Genomic DNA, 21,250 nt, shown 5'->3' on the forward strand with positions numbered 1-21,250 from the left:
GGGGGGGGGGGGGTGAAGGGGGTAAAAAAAAATTGAAGTTGAAAACTGTTTTTTAAAATTAAGCTTTAAATTTATTTTTTCAACAAAAAAAATTGTAATTTGAAGTTGGAGGAAAGTTTTGAAAAATGTTTTCCTTTAAGTTTTGAATGGAAGTCATTTTCCTTGAATTTGAGAAAAATGAGTTGATTTGAAAAACATTTTACCCAACCAAACATGAGAAAATTGGAAAACATTTTTCGAAAAATGTTTTCCTTCATACCAAACACACCCATAGACTCAACTTTTGCTGCAAAATAGTTATGTAAGTTATTATGGCACCTTCTAATAGCATATGAATTAACTAGCAATTGGACCAAAAATGAAAGAAAAGGAATAAAGTTTTTGGGCATTTCGGAATCTTCTACACGCAATCGTAAATTGAAGGGTGAGATTTTGTCAGAACAAAAGTTAAAGGGTTGTCCAGGCAAATTTGGCAATAAAACTTCAATTCCTAAAAACTGATTACTTAGCGCTAATGATGGGATAACTTATAATTAGTTTGGATTAGATACAAGATAAAGCCTAATTGAAGTTTGAGATAATTAGGTAGAGACGAAAAGGTAGCTCGCTAAGTAATGAAATATGTTAAATATATATCTTAATTACCTTGTTCATTAGAATTATGGATAACAAAGTTAGTCCAAGAAAATATAACACGTCTAATATGTTCGAAATTGAGCGAGTTGGATTGCACATATCTTCATAGCTGGTCAATTTGTGCACAACTCAAGTCATCCAAACTAAGAGTCGAACTGTTTGACGATTTTTTAAACCAAGCTTATGTAACAACCCTTTCCTTGGAACATACAACAACCCAGGTGGTGAAGAATCGACATCCAAGTGCCAAACTTTCCCGTCAATGTGAGATTTTAGGGAAGATTAGCTTGTAATCCCAGAATAACTTTTATTCGTTGAGCGACAACCCTTTCACTTGGCATCGTTGGATCACTAAGGGTGACTTTTGTCCCTGCTCGATGGGTGTGTCTTGCAGTTGAGCTCCCTTCTACCTTTGTACTCGAGGGCCAATTTCCATCTGGCCCGAGGAAACCTTTGCACCCCTCTATTGGCCTACACCCCATAGAAACTGTCTACATGAAACTGTTCCTTCTAGCCCTTTTAGAGTGGTATCTCACTAATGGCTCGGCCCCTCTGGTCTTCGCCTTCCACCTAACCGTAGGGAAGGCCCAAAGCCAAAAAGCTTCCTTAGTTTTGTTTGGTAACTCAATAAAAAAAAATTGATTATATTTGGGCAAGTTATGACCTTATTGTTAAGCTTATATTGATAAATTTATCTTCGCCAAGTAATCTTTTGCACCTTAATAACTCAGTCATCTACTAAAATAATTCATTTTAACTCGTTCAAATTTAGATCAAACGTCCAAATGAACCAGAAGTTGCCAAACACGTTATAAAATTGTGTTCTTAAAATTAGTGAAATGTCATCCAAAGGTGAATTCCCCCATTTATAGGACTTATTACCAATTAGGCAGGCTACAAAGTGCTTCATTCTACTTATTGCATTAAAGTATATATATAAAAGCTGTGTAAAATACAGACATTTAATAGCAATTCATGCACTTCTAAAATTTTCATGAATTATTATCCTAGTGGTCCAAGAATCAATTCTAGATTTTTCTATTTCCACACAAATTGTGTGTTATTACTCCTTATGTCCCATATTAATTATCTATCCTTTTTTTCGTTTCTCGAGATTCAAATTATGAAAATTTTGATCAATATTTCAACATACATTAAATTTGAATCGTACTGAAAAGTCTCACATTAGAAATATACTGCTCCCTTATAAAGTGACTCTATCTCGAGACCTTTGATTAAAGATCAATACATACTTACCACTCTACCACAATCTTAGTATTCAACTTCAAAAGTAATCATATTGACATTCGAAAGGGAAAAAACAATACTTATTTTGACACGATGAAATAGTACTTTCTTGCAAATTTAGAAACTCCAAAAGGAACACTTAGATTTACAAAATGAAATACGTAGGTAAATATTTGATATCTATCAAAACCATAGAAAAATCAATGTCTTTGTTTGCATTAAAAGTTAATTAGGAGTTAATATTGTAATTTGACATCCATTATTACATTTGAAACTATTTTATGAAAAGGAAAATAAAATAAAAATCTAAGAACATCTACATGAAAATGACCATCAAATTCCTCAAAAATAGAAAGGACACAAAATGTCAAAATCTTGTGCAAGTTGAATAGTGAGTAAAAATGTATAGGGAGATGGGACAACAATATCCTAATCTCTTAAGATTTCTCGACATGTCATGTCAATTGTTTGTTACTCAAAATATTATTTTTCAGGTTCATAGACTCGTTAATTTAGAGATAGATTCAAAATTTAAACCATTATCAACTAAAAATTTCATATTGATATGTTTGAACATATATGCACGATCTTCCCAATAATCATAGGTTGAGTAATCTTGTTTGTGGCGATATTCTTCACTTTTAGGGGGCGAGTTTAGTCGCCACAAATATGTTGCTTTAATATGGATCTTTTTTTGTCGCCACAGATAACATTTAGTAATGACCCCGAAATCACCACTAAAGACACTTAAGGCGACCTTCTCTAGTCATTACTCATTAGTAACGACTTTTGTAAGGAATTTGAACTAAAACTATTAGGTTTAGGTAAACTCATAGCTTTTACTGTGTATCCAAACTTGTATTTGATACCTAGTTTTAATATATATATGTATTTTAATTTTAAATTTATATTAGAAGTACAAACGTTTACTATGGTTAATGATTGAAAACATTTATAAGATTTTAAGTTCTGCCGGTGGAAGTCATATATTTAAGGCTGCAAATAAAAGCTATTCATAATGTTATGGTCCCAACCAGGGCCGACTCTTGCCTATAAAATTTTAGGCATTGGCCTTAGGCCCCCAATTTTTGGGGGCCTCAAATTTTTATAAATAAAAAATTATGTATCTTAACCCCATTCAAATAGAAGAAATTAAGGAAACATTGTTTTGGATTCTTACATTTTCTTCGTTAACACTCAAACAGGGCCGACTCTTGCCTATAAAATTTTAGGCATTGGCCTTATTGGGGGCCTCAAATTTTTATAAATAAAAAATTATGTATTTTAACCCCATTCAAATAGAAGAAACTAAGAAAACATTGTTTTGGATTTTTATATTTTCTTCGTTAACACTCACATTATTTATCCTTTGTAACTCTTTTTGCACTCTATTTCTTCAAATCTTTGATAGTTAGAGTAATATACTCTCAAAAATATGAATCAATAGTCGAAAAGTGTTGAACAAAGTGCATTACAAATTTTTTTTTTTAATTTATTTGTTAATTTTCATATTAAAGTAGGTATACCAAGTTATCAACTTTTTGAATCAAATTCTATGATTCTAACTCTTATCTTTAAAGTTTATCAACTTATTACTTATAAAATTGTGTTAATATTTCATATAATAATTGTCTCAATAAAAGGATGTTTTTCAATGTTGAATTGATAAAATCTTACTTAAAACTAATAATTAAAAAAAAAAGTGTTTGAAAAATCATTTATATAAAAGATATTAAGTAGTAATTTACGTCTAGAAATTTAGAAAAATAAATAGATATAGATAAAATTTATATAGATTTAAGGCCTCTAATAAAAATTTCGCTTTAGGCCACAAATTATGTTGAGCCGCCCCTGGTCCCAACCAATAAAAGAATTAATACTAGAAAGGGCAAAATTAATGTATTATTTTATTATTGATAAAAAAAAATCTTTCTTTTTGTTTTTGCAAATAGTAGTTTGAGATTCTAATTGGTAAAAATTGATCGGAATCCAATGGTAAAAATTTAAAGTTAGAATATATATATATTGTGTTAATTATCGCTAAAACACTTATATCTTGCATTTATCAATTGCGCGTAACTTTTAATTAATTGAAGTTCATATAGCTGATTTTAACCCGTGAATATATAATGTTTTCCACCTTTTTTCTCATTGTTTTATGTTAAATGTCAATTTTGCTTTGCTTACTAACCACTTTTATAGTAAAGCAATTGTTTGTCTTCTATTTCCATGTTTTAGGATTTTGAAGTTCTGTTTTTGTGGTTGGTATCATTGTGCATTCTATTAAATATAAACAAGTTTTTAAAAGTGTAAAACATATTAATTTGTAAATTTAAAGTTTGGTCTTTTAGAAGCAAAACATGCTTGAGAGTTACATAATAAAAAGGTTTCAAATTGGGTGATTTCGCGAGTAAATGGTCTGACTGGCATTCAATAAGTAGGACTATTACATTAAATTGAAAGTCTATCTACATATAAAGGTTTCGATTTGAGCGAAAACTCAAACAAATGAGGCTATAAGGTAAGGATACATGTATTACACATGCATTATTAGGCATGATAGTAACATAATGTATATTCATCAAAGGTTAAATGGGTGTAGTTATAATTTTCGAATGATAAATAATTCCAAACTTTAAACAAACAAGAAATTAGTCAATTATAAAGACACCTTTTTTATAATTAAAAAAAACAAACATATAAAGTTAAACATTTCTATAACTATATTATTTGTTCGGATAGTTTTTCGGTTGCTATAATGAGATATTTTTATATAAAAAATATATAATATGAAAATCAATTTAAGAAAAAGCATATAGTCAATAAAATATTATTATAGAGATGTTTGATTATCTGGTTTAAACACTTGTTAATTAGTAATTAGCAACGGAGGCACATGCATGTTAGGGTGTCCAATTGGACACTCTTTGTCGAAATTTTTTTGTATCTACAAGTAAAATGATATACGAAATTAAATAACATATTTTGTATACCCTTAACATAATAGGTTGTTGTAGCTCGCTGCTTTTAGACGCTTTGAATGTGTTTTAGACACCTTGAATGAGTTAGTGTTCGAATCTCACTAGCAATAAAAAAAATTCACTCCGCCACGGGTAATTAGAGGTATAAAGTCAATCCACATGATTATTATTTAAAAAAATATATATATTTTCTATTTCTAATTTTCAAAGTCTGGACCACAAAATTAAATATTTTTAGGAAAATATAATTTTCAAAAAAATCATAATCAAACAGCATAACGACCATAGTACTGGTCCGTTAACCTCGTGCTCTTCACGTGATGATGGGCCCATTTACACTCATGGCCCATTAAGGTCCAATGTTTATTTGAAGATCAACACTTCTGTGTCATTATTTAACTTTTAACCTCATTTTAAAAAGAGTACTTTTATTTTTCACGCTTAGAAGTTTTAGTTCAAACCCTGAAAATCGTCTTACCACCAAAAGTGGCTATGAATGAGCACCTATTCCTTATAGAGATCAAATGAGTGTCATTTTATTCACGAAAATATTATCTTTAAAGCAAACTGATTAACATCGATGTAGTTAGTAGTATGGAAAGACAAGATACAACTGTAATTGAGTTTCAACCCATCAAAAGCAAAGCCCTAAGGATGTCTCAATATGTGAATTACCCTCAATATATCGCAATCAATAAAATAGGATTTTTTGTTACACAAATCGCTAAGAATAGAGACTGTGAGTTTTTAAAACTTTACTTCTTATCTCAATTGATGTTTGTTGCATTATTATTTTTTTATATGTAATGACACCCATTGCTTCGGAAACATTCAAATCTAATTTTGTAGACGGGCTGGAACTGACCTTCTATTTCGATAAATAATGTTCCACTTATTAGAGAGGGACCAAATTCATACGAAAAGAAAGAAAAAAGATTGATCTTTTAGACAAAGACAGTTTGCAAACTTTAAAATGTAGGTCCCTTTAGGTGGAATTGTCTTGTCGTACAAAAATTGACAACTATTATTATATAGTTTGTATTAATTTATGTGATATATTTTAACTGAATATAGAATTAAAAATATAAGAATGTTATTAATATAAATGAAATGTATAAATATTTATGTGATATGAATAAATTTACTAGAAAAAAATCTAATATTAATTTATTTCTAAATAAAAAGAGATATTATTACCTTTTTTAACAAATTAAAAAAAGATAAACATCTTATAAATTGAGACTAAAAAAATATAAAACTATTGAAGTGTATAAAAAGTTGTTGGTATTTTTGTGAGTGGAAGATAAATTGAATTCTTTTAGAAGATCAATAATTTAAAAATAATTGTTTTTTCCGCATCAATTACTCTAGAAAAATCAAAGTCCAAAATGTACTACAACATTTTAGAATTTATAATAATAATAATAATAATAATATATTGGGGCCTTATTTCTTTGTTGTCTTTTGAAAGGAGAGCCTCTCCATCAATTTTATAGAGTTCCGTCTAATTTTTATTGATGTCATCGATCGATCAAATCACTTTAAAAAATCAATATGTTTAACTCAAGCATTTCTTTGCCTATTTTTGAAAATGAGTTTATTCAATAGACAAGTCGAGTATAAGCGAATAACTTTTCAAATCCTACTATTGAAAAAAGAAGAAACTAAGAACACATATTTAACATCTAACTCGTTAGGAATGAGATTGCTAAGACTAGTGTTATATTATTTTAATTACTATCACTATTATTATTATCATTTCAAATATTATTATTAATAGTATATTAGTATTATTATTATTAATATTAATATTATTATTAATTTCTTCCCTCAAAATAGAAAAATTGCATAGCAAGTGGGCCTATATGGCCTGTCTCATTTGGGTTAGAGTGATCATTGGGTCGTGGATGTTTGGCCCTGTTTACACCCACTTAGTATTATTTTGACAGAGTACTCCTTGTTTAAATGTATCATATTTGTCATATATCTCTTCATTTTCTTACCATAGTACTACTAACATTATTCTCGTAATTTCTTGTCGTCAATTTTATGTTACCATCTATGTTGTGTTTGTTGTGCTTCGATTATCACATAACTTTATTGTTGTTACTTTTCCCCCCTTTTGGAATAATATGTATTGCTTTTTCTTTTGGTTGTCATGTCTTCTTCATTTCCGTGCTTTCCTTTCCAACTTCCAAGATGTTTTAAAATATTTTTCTTGAAGTCAATAGTCTATCAAAAACAACTTCTACACCATCACGAGGTAAATGTAAGTTTTATGTATATAAGATCTTCTCCAAATTCCACTTGTGAAATTATATCAAATATATTATTATTGTTTGTGTTCAGTTTCAACTTTCATAACTGAAAACACTTCTTTTTTGTTTCCTACACGGTGTCCAGAGCCCTCATTTGAGCCTCAACTAAATTCGAATATTGCGATCTTCGTTGACGATCAATCTTTTCTTTTCATAAGATCTATTTTTAGGTTAGAGCGTCAATAAAATTTTTCTCTATTATACATGATAGGGCTTTGGAGAACTCCTAGATAAGAGTCATCTGCTAGGCCAGCTACATGGGCCTGTTAGTAAGCCGCTAAAGAAGAGCGTTAAGGTGCACTACAAGATTCATTTGGGGATGACGTTTTAATATAAAAAAATTCATACTCCGAATTCGAACTCAAACTCAAAATTCTGATTAAGAATAAAACAATTCTACCACTACACCACAACCTACGTTGGTATAACTGAAACTTCTTGACAATATCCTGAATTCACTTGTAGAAATTAAAACTCCATTTTTTAAAAAAGTTTATTAAGTTGAAAAGTGGCTATTTTGTGAATATTAGGAAGAAGAAAGTTGAGCACACTTTTTAGAAGTGGGCCTTTGGGGTCCACCTAGGAAACAGGAAAACAAACTTCAGTTTAGGCCAGGCTTTGAAAATGACTAAACCAAATACAGCTGTTCTTCACGGACCAAATGAATTAATGGAGACAATGAATTATGAATTATGTGCTCTAGATTGAAATAAATAAAATAAAAAGTATGCACTGGGTCCATTAAAAGGGAACATAGTAATAATGCGCATTAGTCACTTTTCAGTCTTATAATTGAAAAATAATGATTAGTTTGAAATTTTACCGTTGAATTTTTTCATGACGGTGCTTGGAGTACTTAATGACAATTTACCTTAGTTGAAATTTGGTTACAACAGTAATATATAAGATATTAGTGTAATCTCATAAGTGGTGTTTGAAAAAAGCATAGTATACGTCGATTTTATCTTGATCTTTGCAGGGTAAAGAGACTATTTTTGATTGACTCTTGGTTCAATCGACGCAGGAAGGTAAGAAAGAAAAAAATGGACAAACTAGCAATGTACAACACCATATAATAATACACATTGGCATATCTTCATGTCTGAACTATCTCAATCTCACTTCCCTCATCTTATTCATCAGCAAGCCACTCCCATCTTATCCCTTATAACTTCATTCTTATAAGCACATCCATCTAAACATCATCTCTGTAACCTTCATCTTCTGAAAGCGAACATCTTAATTGATCAATATTTTGCCTCATACTATAGTACAAAGCGCTGACCAGTTAAGAACGTCCATATTCAAAAGATGTGAAAACTCTTAATAATATCCTAAACTTTTTATCTGTGAAATTTAAAACTCTATGACAGTGACTAGTTTTTTTTTTAACAAAAAGGTTAAAAAGTACATATTTTATGAATTGACAATATCAACAAGTCAATGTCTAGAACAGCAAGAGGCATACTATCTTGATCATGGGCCCAATGGGCCATTCTTAATAATGCTAAGTTTTAAATAGTACACACAGAGAAAGGTAGCCAATGATGTTGCTGTACGTCAAATATCTGATTTGTCTCTCTATTGAAGATCACTTATAGACACTTGCCAGAAAAAGAGGCCCACTTATGTAGTCTCATTAATGGACTCATGGGCTCCATTTGACTAATTTCTTATTTGGGCCTTGTGAAAATAGATAGCCCAATGGCCCAAGTGAAGGTTATGCATAGCTATGTAGTTGTTCAATTTTCTACTTGGGCCATATGAAAATGGATAGCCCAAGGGCCCAGTGAAAACAGGTTCTTTTTGGCCCAAGTACGAGGGTCTTTCTGAAATAGTCTTACTTTCACGAGGTAGTGATAAGGTCTGTATACACTATGTCTTCCTCAGACCGCATTGTAGGATTTCACTGGACATGTTGTTGTTGTTTGAGCAAAGTGAGAACAGGGTTCTTTTGCCTTTTACTCCAAAACGAATTGTTCCAAATATTTCGTGTGTTCTAAATATTTACATGCCTAGGGTAATTGGACGATTTTCGACACAATGATGACATATCTCATGACTATTCCACCTGCTAGATGAGATTATTAATCTCACTATTTTAGTGAAAAATTATTCTGAGATTACCAATTCATTCCTAAATTATTATTCTTATCCATGTACAAACATCCCTTTATGTATTACTAACTTATGTTGAGTGTTTTTATTAAGAAACTAACTTGGAATTGTTTTATAAATGACAAACCAATCCAAAAACAGGACAAGTCGAAAGAGCTTAATTGGAATGGACAGGTGGATTGGGTTATGTCCATATTTCCCTTTATTTTGTGTTGGTTTTTTATTTTGTCTTTCAAGATAAATAATTTTTTCACAAAACAAAAAATTATATTTTCACATATCTGATCTCAAAAAACTTATATGCCACCACAAACAGAGACTAAAGCAAGTGTATCTTTCAAAGTATGGTTTAAACCTATTATGTATTATAATTTTAGTCAATTTCATATATACATATATATTTTATATTAAAATATTAGATTAGATCAACTCAATATTACAATGCTGTATTTTTGAGATCAAGTACGTTTAGAAAGAAAAGAATATTATTCTTTCCATAGTTGGAATTTCGAGAGACAATCAAGCTATTTTTTATTAGAATTTCTCTATATTTCAAATAGTTCATTATTGTGATTTATAATATTTTTTACGTAATTCTCAAATATAAAAAATTTTATTTTTAAAAACTTAAAACTTTAATATATATATTAAACTTAAAACTTTAATATATATTTAAAAACTTAAAACTTTAATATCAAAGTTTAAAAATTTAAATCTCAAAATTTCAACGATAATATATATATATAAATTCAACTACCAAAGCACGAAAATAATGAGTTGAAACAACCAAACCTAACACCACAAAATTTCGTATTATTTCCTGTGGTTCTCTTTGTGTGATGCATTGATTCAACACTAAATTTAAGAAATAAAAGATAAAATTCGTAATCTAAAATACTCAATTAAATTATTTTACTAAAATTAAAATTAAATATTTCTAAATAATTAGATACTATAATATATATTTTTTGGAACCAAAAAAAGAGAGAAGAGAATAATATATAATACCAGTCCAATCAACCATTGGCCCAACTCCAGAAATGAGATCCTAGTTGACTATTTGAACTTTCGTCTTGTTAGTGAAAATTGATTCTCTTAATTTTCTCTCCCCTTTGTTCAACTATATATATATATATATATATATATATATATATCCACGCATAAAGTTTATATTTTTCTCATCCTTTATAGTATATATATACATAAATTGACACTCCTTAATTAAACAAATTTATAAAAATGGGGTTGATGCAAGAGATTTTGATGCATCCAGATGAATTATACCCATTGATAAAGCTCATGTTATCCGCTAAACGCGTCGAGAAGAAGACGTCAGTGTGGCTGTTGCAGCCACACTGGGCCTTCTGCTACACTACTCTCCGAAAGGTGTCTCGTAGCTTTGCTCTTGTAATTCAACAACTTCCTAGTGACCTTCGTAACGTGGTAAGTATATACTGATAGTGTAAAAGATATTTACTACATAATTTCTTTAGTAGTATTGAGCCCTAAGCATTAAATATTATATTTCAACACTAATTATCAAGTTACTTAAATGATAAGTGAAATTAATTAGTAATCTACGAAAATAAGGCATGTTAACACGTTCCATCTCAATTTATGTAGTTGTGTTTGACTAACTATGAAGTTTAAGAAAGAAAATTACTGTTGAAACCGAATACTAACTATTTTCTTCTATTCAAATTGTAAGAGCAAGAAATCTTATTTCCTCATTTTGTCCTTAAAATTCATCTCCAATTCTGCAGGTTTGTGTTTATTATTTGGTTCTTAGAGCACTTGACACTGTTGGTATGTATGTTCAAATTAAATCCCATAAGTTTAATTTCACTAATTACTCGAATGTTGCTCACCAATTATTTTGATTTTCCCTTCTAATTACTTAATTAATTAATTATGAACAGAGGATGATACCAGCTTAGCCATTGAGGTTAGAGTACCTATTTTGAGAAATTTTTATTGCAACTTCTATGATCCTCAATGGCATTTTTCATGTAAGTTTTTTTCTTCACTTCGCGATCGACATGTTATTCTTATAACAGGTAAAAATAATTTGATAGTGTATATAACTTGAAATCGTTCGCCTTTTTTTAAATTATTAGGTGGTACAAAGGCCTTCAAGGTTCTTATGGACCAATTCCATCATGTTTCCACTGCTTTCCTAGAGCTTGATACAAAGTGAGTTCTTAGAAAAAAATGTTGATTTTTTGGTATTAACATATTGTTTGCGTATCGAAAATTGATAGCAAAAAACAGAATGATACTTAATTTCATACGTTTGAGTATTTGTAAACGAAACGTTACGCGAATTTTGCAGTTATCAAGAGGTGATTAAGGATATAACAAAGAGGATGGGTGAAGGAATGGCGAAATTTCTATGCAAGGAGGTAATTCGCAGAATATTGACAAAATTGTGTGTTAGGATCAAACGCTTACCATCATATGCCAAAAGCTAATAGCTAGTTTAGAAAGTCGCAACTTTATTTCTTAACTTTGTCCACCAAACAAACGCTATGTTCAATCATGACTCTGACCTGGGCCACCTCAGCACCCTCGTGGGCTTTGCCATAAGCAGGATGTTGGCGTTACCCAACATTGTGGAAACCATATGTCTAAACTTCATTGCATGATTATTAGAATAGATGAATTCAATTGAACTCATTGCTATCTTCTTGAACTATGAATAAAATGTTTGGCATAATAAGATCAAACTCATTCTGAATTTGCTGACTCTGAATAATCGTGAATTCACTTTCACTAACAAATTAGTACTCGTAAATTTCACTTAATGTCATTTGGTATATTGCAGGTCGAAACAATCGATGATTATAATGAATATAGTTTCTATGCATCTGGACTTTGTGGATTAGGATTATCAAAGTTTTTTTATGTTTCTGGAAGAGAAGATTTAGCACCAGAATCCATCTCGATTTCCATGGGTTTATTTCTTCAGGTATTGGCCTCTAACATGTTTATCGCGGAGCCTTAAAAAAAGCTCTGTATGCTAGCTACTGATTACAAGCATATTTGTCTATACATTTCAGAAAATAAGCATCATTAGAGATTATCTAGAGGACATAAATGAAGTACCTAAATGTCGTATGTTTTGGCCTCGACAAATTTGGAGTAAATATGTTAACAAACTCGAGGTTTGTTTTCATCATAACATGTTGCTATTTCTTGTTTGAAGTTCATACGTTGATTCGTTGTTCTGTAATTTCCATCTTCTTTATGTGCCTCAGGACTTTAAGTACGAGGAAAACTCAGTCAAGGCAGTACAATGTCTGAATGAAATGGTCACTAATGCTTTATTATATGTAGAAGATTGTCTGACTAGCATGTCTAGTTTACGCGATCCTGCTATCTTTCAGTTCTGTGCAATTCCACAGGTATAAATTTCCTTTCAACAGTTCAAAACGTTGTTTTTCTACCGCGTATTGGTTTCTATATGAGAACTAATGTGCCATGATCACTCAATTTGCACTTATACTATACATGGAGTACTCATTTCCTTGTGACTTTCTTGTACTACCAGATCATAAATATGGGGAATTTGTCGATGTTCTACAACAACATTGAGATTTTCAAAGGCGTTGTTGAAATGAGACGAGGTAAAGATAGACGACTTGTCAATATGCATGTCTGTTATTTCCTGTTTGATGATTTTTTGTGGATGAAAACAATTTCTTGCCAAGTCTTGTTCTTTGGTTTCTTCTTTTTAGGCCTCTGTGCTAAGATTATTGATCAGACGAGGACGATGGCTGATGTCTACGGAGCTTTTTATGACTTCTGTTGTATAATGGAATCTAAGGTATACCATGTACTATTATCAGAACAACTTTTAACTCTGCAGTAAGTAGCGGAGACATCTCGTGTGTTTTACTTCTTTATATTTTTAAGCCCTCCTAAGTGAAAGTTCTGACTCCGTCATTGTTTGATGTTGTGACTTTACTCATTCTAAAGGTTATTGCTAAGTTAGAATTGCTCAATTTCCTCTTTTTTCGTTCACATCTGCATTGTTAGAGTTTTTCATCTAGTTGTCCCTCGTGAGTTAAGGTTAAATGAAGCAGTGAAGATTCATATAGTCGACCCCTATTTGTTTGAGACTGTGGCCTAGTTGTTGTTGGGAAATTCTAAATTAGTCCATTTGATATATGAAGCCCTTTGATGTTCAAATATTAGGTGAAATTCTACTATGGTTAATTCTTCTTTATGTTCAAATTTTGATTCTTTAATTTCATCGTGCTCGATTAAACAACTTATCAATCGATTCTTTAAGGTTGATCGCGATGATCCAAATGCAACGAGTACTTTGAAGAGGCTTGAAGCAATCTTGAAAATTTGCAGAGACTCCGGAACCTTACATCAAAGGTTTGTTATGTTTCCTTGTACCCTCCTCAGACCGCACTTGTGGAATTACACTGGGTATGTTGTTGTTGTTCGTTTATGGAAATTTTTGACATTATCATTTTGATGACTTTATTTACCCACCAGGAAATCTTACACATTCAGCCATCAGACTAATTATAATATTCCAGTTTTGGTGAGTTTTTTTGCTAATATTTAGTTCATGCTTTACATATGCAGAACGTCTATCAGAAATAGTTTCTCTATCTTCATAAAGTAGAAGTAAGACTCTGTACACACCACTCTCGGGATACACTGAGTATATTGTTGTTGTTTACATATACTTTAGATTTTCTGGATTCAATCTTTTCTTATACACTCAATTTCTTTTGCAGATTATCTTCTTTTTCATCATGATGGCTATTCTTTTATCAACAAAAATACCTTAAGAGACCATAGGTGTGCATTCTATATGTGTTCTTACTTGAATAAAATGCAAAGAAAATCAAAATTGTAATTTAAAAACTACGCCTATGACCTAAACAAGTTGGGATCGACTATATGAATCTCACTTCTTCCTATATGCTCATAATTTTATATCAATAACTGTATTATATATGAGGATTCATCATAAATTGACAAGTTTACGCTGGCTACTAGCCTATCACAACTTCCTTTTTTTTATCAGAGATTGAAACTGACAATGTGAGCAAGCTCATACAGGCGGAGTTAAATTTTGAAAAAGAAATTAAAACAATATATTGTCTAAACAAAGTGTCTATTTTTCTATGTTTAAGAACAATAATTCTTGGTTTCACTGATTTAATGGTAATTTTAGCTTTAACACAAGTAAGAATCATGGGATTAATATTGCTAATTAATTGATTTTCCTTTCATTCTGTTTTTTTAGCAGGTTTGATGTAGAAGAAAAAGAGAAGTTTAGTCAAACAAGTCAAACCAATGTAGTAACATTTTAAAAATGATTTCTGTACCCATAATATCCTTTGAACATTATAAAAATATTACATACATGGATCCCATTTTCACTTGCCTTCCCCAAAATGAAAGAAAGGTAGGATTATGCTAAATTTCAAAGCAAGTTGGGATCGATTATTTAAAATTATGATGATTTATGTCGCTTTATTTAAGCCCATTTTAGTCCGTCCAAGATGAGTTGATGCATGTGCGCTATTGAAAATTGTTTCCATCTCATGTCCATTTGATACTTTTTTGATTATTTTAAATTCGTTCATGATAAAACATGAAACATAATCTATCTTTGATCTTCACATGTGTATAAAAGGTTGGATGTGGTTTGTTGTGGTGAGGGTGGGGGTTCCCTCCCACCCACCCCTTACGGGCGCGGTCGCTCCTGTCCAAGGGATGTCAATTGACATAAATCCCTCCGACAAAAAATATATTTTATACAAATAGTTTTCTAATTGAGTTGAGGAGTATTGAATATTGAGTTGAGACAAATTTAAAATTTCAAAATATGATTTGGATCTACTTAATTTAATTTTAGTTAATTTTACACATAAATTTATATTTTATATTAAAACTATTAGATTCAAATAAACACGATATCACAATAATGCATTTTTCGATCTCGTCTTTAAAAACAATTATTGACAATATCCTGAAATTCACTAGCAGAAATTAAAACTGTAGGACGGTTACTATTTTTTAAATTATGGGACTGAAAAGTGGCTATTTGGTGAATATGAGACTTTTTGAAGTGGGCCATTTCTATTTGGGCCTAGTTAAAATGGATAGCCCAAATGGCCTCTCAATGGCCAAGTAAGGACATATATATATTTGGGCTGTGTGAGGTGGTGGGATGTGGACTATGGGGTTGGGTGAAGAGGAGGACATAATTAATGTGGAGTAATACACGTGAGACTAATTTTTTCTACTTTTTACGAGAAATCATTTTCTTTATTTTTAATTACCTTGTTTTTCTAGCTAACCGAATATGAAAAAATAATCCATATTGAACACACACATCAGTTAGCACAAGAGCTTTCTGATTTTATCTTTGGACTTAACAGTCTTTTTATTTTCTTAACTTATGTGTCAAGTCAAACTATACCATTTTTTTTGAAATAGAGGGAGTACCTCGTTTGGTGATTCAACATTCTCGCTGAGATTTGTCCCACCATGTAGTAAAAGAGTATTAGGCTTTAATTTCATATTTATCACGATTTAAACTCATGTCATGTTTTGTTAACTTTGACCTAATTGACCTCACAAATTTTTCCTTTAGACTATGCCATCATCGAGTTAAAAAACATGTGTATCATGTGAACTCTTGTGCTATGCAGCTATGCTTCATAAAAACTCTTCATTTTCCTATTTCATTTCGATATAAGATTTGCCTAAGGTATTATATACACCTCTCCTTTATATATTTACCAACTTTAAAATTTATCAGTATAACCCGTCATTTATAGTAGATATCACATCTACATATAATTAAAAAATAGATTTTCAAAATAAGTTTTAGCTAGTTTATCTAATTACCTATATTTGAACAAGAATTCATTTGACTTTCCCACCTACCTACGATCATATTTATTATTTTACTCGTTTTAGACTCATATATAAGATGTTTATTTTTATTTTTGCTTCCAATTTAATCATTAATTAACGTGGAGTTTTATAGACCATACATGAAAGGAAATATTAAAAGTAATTGTCAAATTTTGATGTACTACAATTAGTGTTTTTTAATGGAACTCATGAGAATCTTTGAACTAATTATCTTAATTTATGATTAATTAATGATTGATTGATCTAATATATTAGTATTAATCTTTACTAATCACATGTCATTGTCTGTACAGCACTAAACACAAAGTGGCTTCTGTATACTAAATAGGGATCAAAAAAACAATATAAATTGTCTTTTCTGCCAAAATTCAGCACACATGACTTCCTTTAGTGGTAAGTGGTGGCCTAATACGTAATATCGATGTTTAAAATATTTTGTATTAACATAAAATAAAAAAAAAATATCTTAACATGGTGTGATATAAGTGATCTATCATGATGTTAACATTATTAGTTGATTTTACATTCAAATTCGTAACATCTAAATTATATAGATTTGAAATTTACGGTTCTATCTTTATAAAAGCTACGTAATTCTTTTTGGCATATATATTCCAAAATAATTTACTATTTTCACAGTTTTAATCCAAAAAAGTTAAATAAAGCTGCAGCAATATTTTGTCACAATATAAGATTTTATAAAATCGAAATAATTTTTGCTTTTATGTTGATGTCATGAAACGTCAAGTAATACATATACATGCAACCAAAACCTTCAAAAGAGTTTTAAATTCACTAGATAAATAAAACAACTATATAAAATTGAGTAATGGGAATCAGCTGGTTCAAATTTTGAGGTCATTCTGTTCCCTTTTATTTTATTTTCCCTCCTATTTTTAACTCGATGTTCAGTAGTCATATCAATCGTTTTCTAATAAAAGTGATTCCATATCAAAGACTGACAAAAATCTGCTAGTTGAAATTTTGAGGAGGTTACCTAAATAAAGATAACTGAACTGGTACATCATGTGATATCTCAAAAGGGAAGTCAAACTTTCAATTCTCAAATAATGTTTCTCAGTCGAGTTTATCACACTAATGAGTGAACTTGTTTAATGCAATTTATATATCACGTGAGATTTGCAAGTTATTCCATATAAATAAGTTTGAATAATAAAATCCCATTTCAAAATAAAACGTTTTCTAGTTTAAACTCGAAATCTCTCGTTAAAAACTTAAAAGATACTTTCCACTCCTCTTCTTGGTCATTCTATCTCAACACATCCCCCACTTATTTGCCTCCCAAGAAAAAAAAAAGTCCCAAAATTCTCCTATCACCTTTTTCTATAATTTGCTACTCTTGTTTGATGAAAAAAACAGTCCAAAAGAAGCTAAAAAGATCTAAAACTAAAAGCCTATTCTATGCAAAGATCAAAAAATTCTTAAAGAACTATTCTTTATTGCTTGTTCTTGAAGATTTGTAGTACCTCCATACTGCTTAACAAACAAGCTGTGTTTATAGACAAAGACTGTAACCTTTTTACAAGAAAAGTTTATTGAAAGGATGTATGGAGATTCCCAACTCTTAATTTTCTTCTGATTCTTATTTTTATACAACAAAAAATAAAACCCCAAACTTAAAAAGGGGTCTTTTTTTTTTTTGGGTTTTAATGGATTCATCAGAGTTTGAGAAAAACCAGAGCAATTCTGGGTTATTAAGGTTTCGTTCAGCCCCAAGTTCATTTCTTGAAAATTTCATTGATGGAGTTGGGAATAATGGAAATATGGGTACTGAGAATAAAGGGTTGTCATCAAAATTCAATCTTGATGGTTTAAATAACCGATTGGTTTCTCAGAATTCTCTTGATAGTAAAGTTTTTGCAAATTTGAGTAGTAATTCACAGTTGCCACCTCAATATCCAAGGCAAAATTCTACTGCTCATATGGTGGGGTCAATGGAAGGGGGTGGTGGGTACAGGGTGATGGGGTCATTATTGGGAAGTAGTGATAATCATCATCAGGGGCAAAACAAATTGGCATCAAATCTTATGAGGCAAAACAGTTCTCCAGCTGGTTTATTCTCTCAACTCAATTCTCTAAATGGTACTGTTTGATATTCTTGTTGTTCTTATTTAGGGAAGTACTATAGTTTTGTGGCAATTTTTTTGTTTTTCAATAGTAGGTAGGATTGCATTGTCTTGATGGCTTGTAGTTCGATGGTAGTATTATTTGGTTGTAGTACTATTCTGCTACTATCTGTTGTTTTGTTTACTACGTTATTGTCTCTCGTACTTCCATTACGTCTTTTTGAGTTTGTTTTTGTCTTGAGCCTAGGGTCTATTGGAAACAACCTCTGGAGGTAAGATTTTTGCGTACAATCTACCTTCGCTAGACCCTATTTTGTGGGAATACACCGGGTATGTTGTAATAGTAGGTAAAGGGGTGTATTTATTAATAGTTCAATTACTGTTATATGTATTTTTAGTTCATTTTTTACATAGAAATGGTGTGGAATTAGAGTTTCTACTAATTGTTAAATGATTTAGCTGATGCATATATGTCAAAAGACTATATTCATGTTGATGTTTCTGTTTTTTCCCAGATTTAGATCCTGTTTCACATATTGGTTCCAAATTGAAGTAGATGATGGTAGTCTTGTTTGTTTATATTTTGGCGGAATGGTTTGGGAGACCCTTATACTTGTTTCGGATTGTCATCCCGGTCCTTGTACTCAATGTGGTTTCATCAAGACCCCTATAATTGTTAAAACATATTAGTTTAAACTATTATGAAATGAGGTCCTTTTATTAGTTTCCTTAGAAACTCAAACTTTTAAGATTCAAGATTAGGTAAGTGTTCAACGTAGTTAGTACAAGATTTAAGAAAAAAACACGAATAACAAATTCGTATGTCCTCATTCCATTGGTATGCTTCAAGGTATTTGTAATTGTGATCCCATTTGCTAGAACCAAAGGGTCTTTAGGTAGAAATGTCTATGGATGATGGTCATTTTTATTAGTTTTTTCCGCTTCTCACCACCTTCGTTCTCTAGTCCTGATTGTGTTGGTTGAATGGCAATTTACAGGCTATGCCACGTTGAAAGGTGGTGCTGGAGGTTATAGAATGGCAAGTGGTGCCAATGCAGATTCAACTCCATCTTCAAGCAGGTTGAAAGATCATTTTGGCTTCTCATCAGTGACACCTTCTTCATTAGGAATGCTGTCTCGAATCTCAGAGGTCGATAACGAGAGCAGCATAGCAACTTCCCTCGATGATGATGAGAAGCGTGGAAATGGAAACTCAGAACCTCAACTTTACAATATGGGATTTCCTTTTAATTCTTGGAGTGATCCTTCACAGTTTCAGCAGACACTCACAGGCAACAAAAGGGAGTTGGATAGTGAGGGGAATAAGCTATTTGCTAATGCTCAGGTACGATGAGAATGAATGTACGGTATAGTTTGGTGTCAATTTTGATAGGTTATCTGGATTTTGAATCGAAAATCTTCGTGTATAACCAGATTGAAGAACTTGGAAATCGGCCTCCAATTTTGTCACACCACCTAAGTTTACCAAAGACACCAGCTGATATAGCAGCTATGGAGAAGTTATTGCATTTTCAAGATACTATTCCTTGTAAGATCCGTGCCAAACGTGGCTGTGCTACTCATCCAAGGAGCATTGCAGAAAGGGTATGACATACACAACATATTTATACATATGCACCTATATGTGTAGTCAATCTTCTAATTCTTGTGTTCATTGTTGTCATGACAATCTCTGAAATTTCCCGACAAGGCAGCGTAAGTTTAAAGTTCAATTATGAATCAAGAAGTAATTTAGTAAAATTCGCGAGATAAACTTATATGGTGGTATTTCAGGTGAGAAGAACACGTATCAGTGAACGAATGAGAAAGCTACAAGAGCTTGTTCCCAACATGGACAAGGTAGATTTCTTTCAATTTCCTCACTCTTTTTCCCCCTTTTCCTTTTAGTGAAGTCTTACTAAGTGTATAATTCATGTTGACAGCAAACAAACACCGCGGACATGCTAGACTTGGCTGTCGAGTACATTAAAGGCCTCCAAAAGCAATACAAGGTATAATTTTGAAGCATAAATCGATAATCTGCTTTACTCAATTTTACCTTTGAAGCTTCTCACACATTTATGTTATGGTTATAGGTACTCACTGATTGTCGCGCTAACTGCAAATGCTCAGCAATGCAGAAACCAGATTGAAACCAAAGAGTACAATGGAGAAGAGTATACTTGAATGAAGTTCATTTTCAAAAGCGTAGAGGCTAGAAACTTTAAGAAAAAGTTTTGAGGAATAACTACAAAGAAGAAGAAAAAAACAGATCTTTGGCTGTTCTTTTGGTAGATTCTTTAGACTAACAATGTTTCAAAGTTCAAACAAAACATAATTAGTTGGAAAAGTGTACATTAGTTGAATAAGATTATGCATTCACTTTTCTCTTTAAGTTATATATACTCGTAGCGTAAAGAATTTTCACACTATCAATGTAATTTAGCTGATTATATCAGGTAATTTCGTAAGGAGTTTATCTGAATCTTCTTTGTTGAAAAATTATGCTGTATATAAAAGGTCAAAATTATTAGTAGACGTGGAATCTTCTTTGCTTCTTCAAGTGCTTACTTTTTTCATGTTTTGAGTTTTTTTAGTGAAAATTTTACTTCCGCCACTGAGTCGCACATAACATAAAGNTACTTGAATGAAGTTCATTTTCAAAAGCGTAGAGGCTAGAAACTTTAAGAAAAAGTTTTGAGGAATAACTACAAAGAAGAAGAAAAAAACAGATCTTTGGCTGTTCTTTTGGTAGATTCTTTAGACTAACAATGTTTCAAAGTTCAGTAGAAAGAAAGTGTAAGCAAGGAATTCTATTCTTGTACCAGTCAACGATATCCCTTATTTTTACAGTATGAATAATACCAAGTTGCCTCTAAAAGGGCCCGGATACCGCCTAAACCAGTGCAAGGTGGTATTCCCAAGGAAGCTAGCATAGCAATAGGGA

The 21,250-nt window shown here is 31.2% G+C and overlaps 2 protein-coding genes across 4 annotated transcripts; both read left to right on the top strand.

The window, feature by feature from the left end:
- The first annotated feature begins 10,540 nt into the window (after nucleotides 1-10,540).
- Nucleotides 10,541-14,134, top strand: LOC125866352 (squalene synthase-like). Of its 2 annotated transcripts, none has more exons than XM_049546703.1 (13): nucleotides 10,541-10,744; nucleotides 11,065-11,107; nucleotides 11,221-11,310; nucleotides 11,419-11,494; nucleotides 11,634-11,703; nucleotides 12,126-12,269; nucleotides 12,361-12,465; nucleotides 12,559-12,705; nucleotides 12,852-12,927; nucleotides 13,039-13,127; nucleotides 13,596-13,687; nucleotides 13,811-13,859; nucleotides 14,059-14,134. In XM_049546703.1, the coding sequence occupies exons 1-13, from the start codon at nucleotides 10,541-10,543 to the stop codon at nucleotides 14,110-14,112; spliced, it is 1,239 nt and encodes a 412-aa protein (XP_049402660.1). In that variant the 3' UTR covers nucleotides 14,113-14,134. The 2 variants fall into 2 exon arrangements, with proteins under 2 accessions (XP_049402660.1, XP_049402661.1); XM_049546704.1 differs by having other exon boundaries at nucleotides 13,596-13,704; nucleotides 14,059-14,111.
- A 3,352-nt stretch (nucleotides 14,135-17,486) lies between these two features.
- Nucleotides 17,487-20,695, top strand: LOC125866357 (transcription factor bHLH130-like). 2 transcript variants are annotated; one of them, XM_049546712.1, is made up of 6 exons: nucleotides 17,489-18,319; nucleotides 19,302-19,648; nucleotides 19,738-19,908; nucleotides 20,098-20,163; nucleotides 20,247-20,315; nucleotides 20,400-20,695. In XM_049546712.1, the coding sequence occupies exons 1-6, from the start codon at nucleotides 17,887-17,889 to the stop codon at nucleotides 20,454-20,456; spliced, it is 1,143 nt and encodes a 380-aa protein (XP_049402669.1). In that variant the 5' UTR covers nucleotides 17,489-17,886; the 3' UTR covers nucleotides 20,457-20,695. The 2 variants fall into 2 exon arrangements, 1 of the variants encoding a protein (XP_049402669.1); XR_007446481.1 differs by lacking the exon at nucleotides 20,400-20,695 and having other exon boundaries at nucleotides 17,487-18,319; nucleotides 19,738-20,019; nucleotides 20,247-20,316.
- Nucleotides 20,696-21,250: the final 555 nt, after the last annotated feature.

Source organism: Solanum stenotomum, chromosome 5, assembly GCF_019186545.1.
Source record: "Solanum stenotomum isolate F172 chromosome 5, ASM1918654v1, whole genome shotgun sequence".
NCBI classification, from domain to species: Eukaryota; Viridiplantae; Streptophyta; class Magnoliopsida; order Solanales; family Solanaceae; genus Solanum; species Solanum stenotomum.

Excerpts from the sequence above, each read along its gene's own strand:
- LOC125866352 (XM_049546703.1), top strand. The coding sequence starts at position 10,541 with ATGGGGTTGATGCAAGAGATTTTGATGCATCCAGATGAATTATACCCA. Across the intron at positions 11,704-12,125 it reads CGAAATTTCTATGCAAGGAG|GTCGAAACAATCGATGATTA; the intron begins GTAATTCGCAGA and ends GGTATATTGCAG. Across the intron at positions 13,128-13,595 it reads GTTGTATAATGGAATCTAAG|GTTGATCGCGATGATCCAAA; the intron begins GTATACCATGTA and ends CGATTCTTTAAG.
- LOC125866357 (XM_049546712.1), top strand. The coding sequence starts at position 17,887 with ATGGATTCATCAGAGTTTGAGAAAAACCAGAGCAATTCTGGGTTATTA. Across the intron at positions 18,320-19,301 it reads TCAACTCAATTCTCTAAATG|GCTATGCCACGTTGAAAGGT; the intron begins GTACTGTTTGAT and ends GGCAATTTACAG. Across the intron at positions 19,649-19,737 it reads AGCTATTTGCTAATGCTCAG|ATTGAAGAACTTGGAAATCG; the intron begins GTACGATGAGAA and ends GTGTATAACCAG.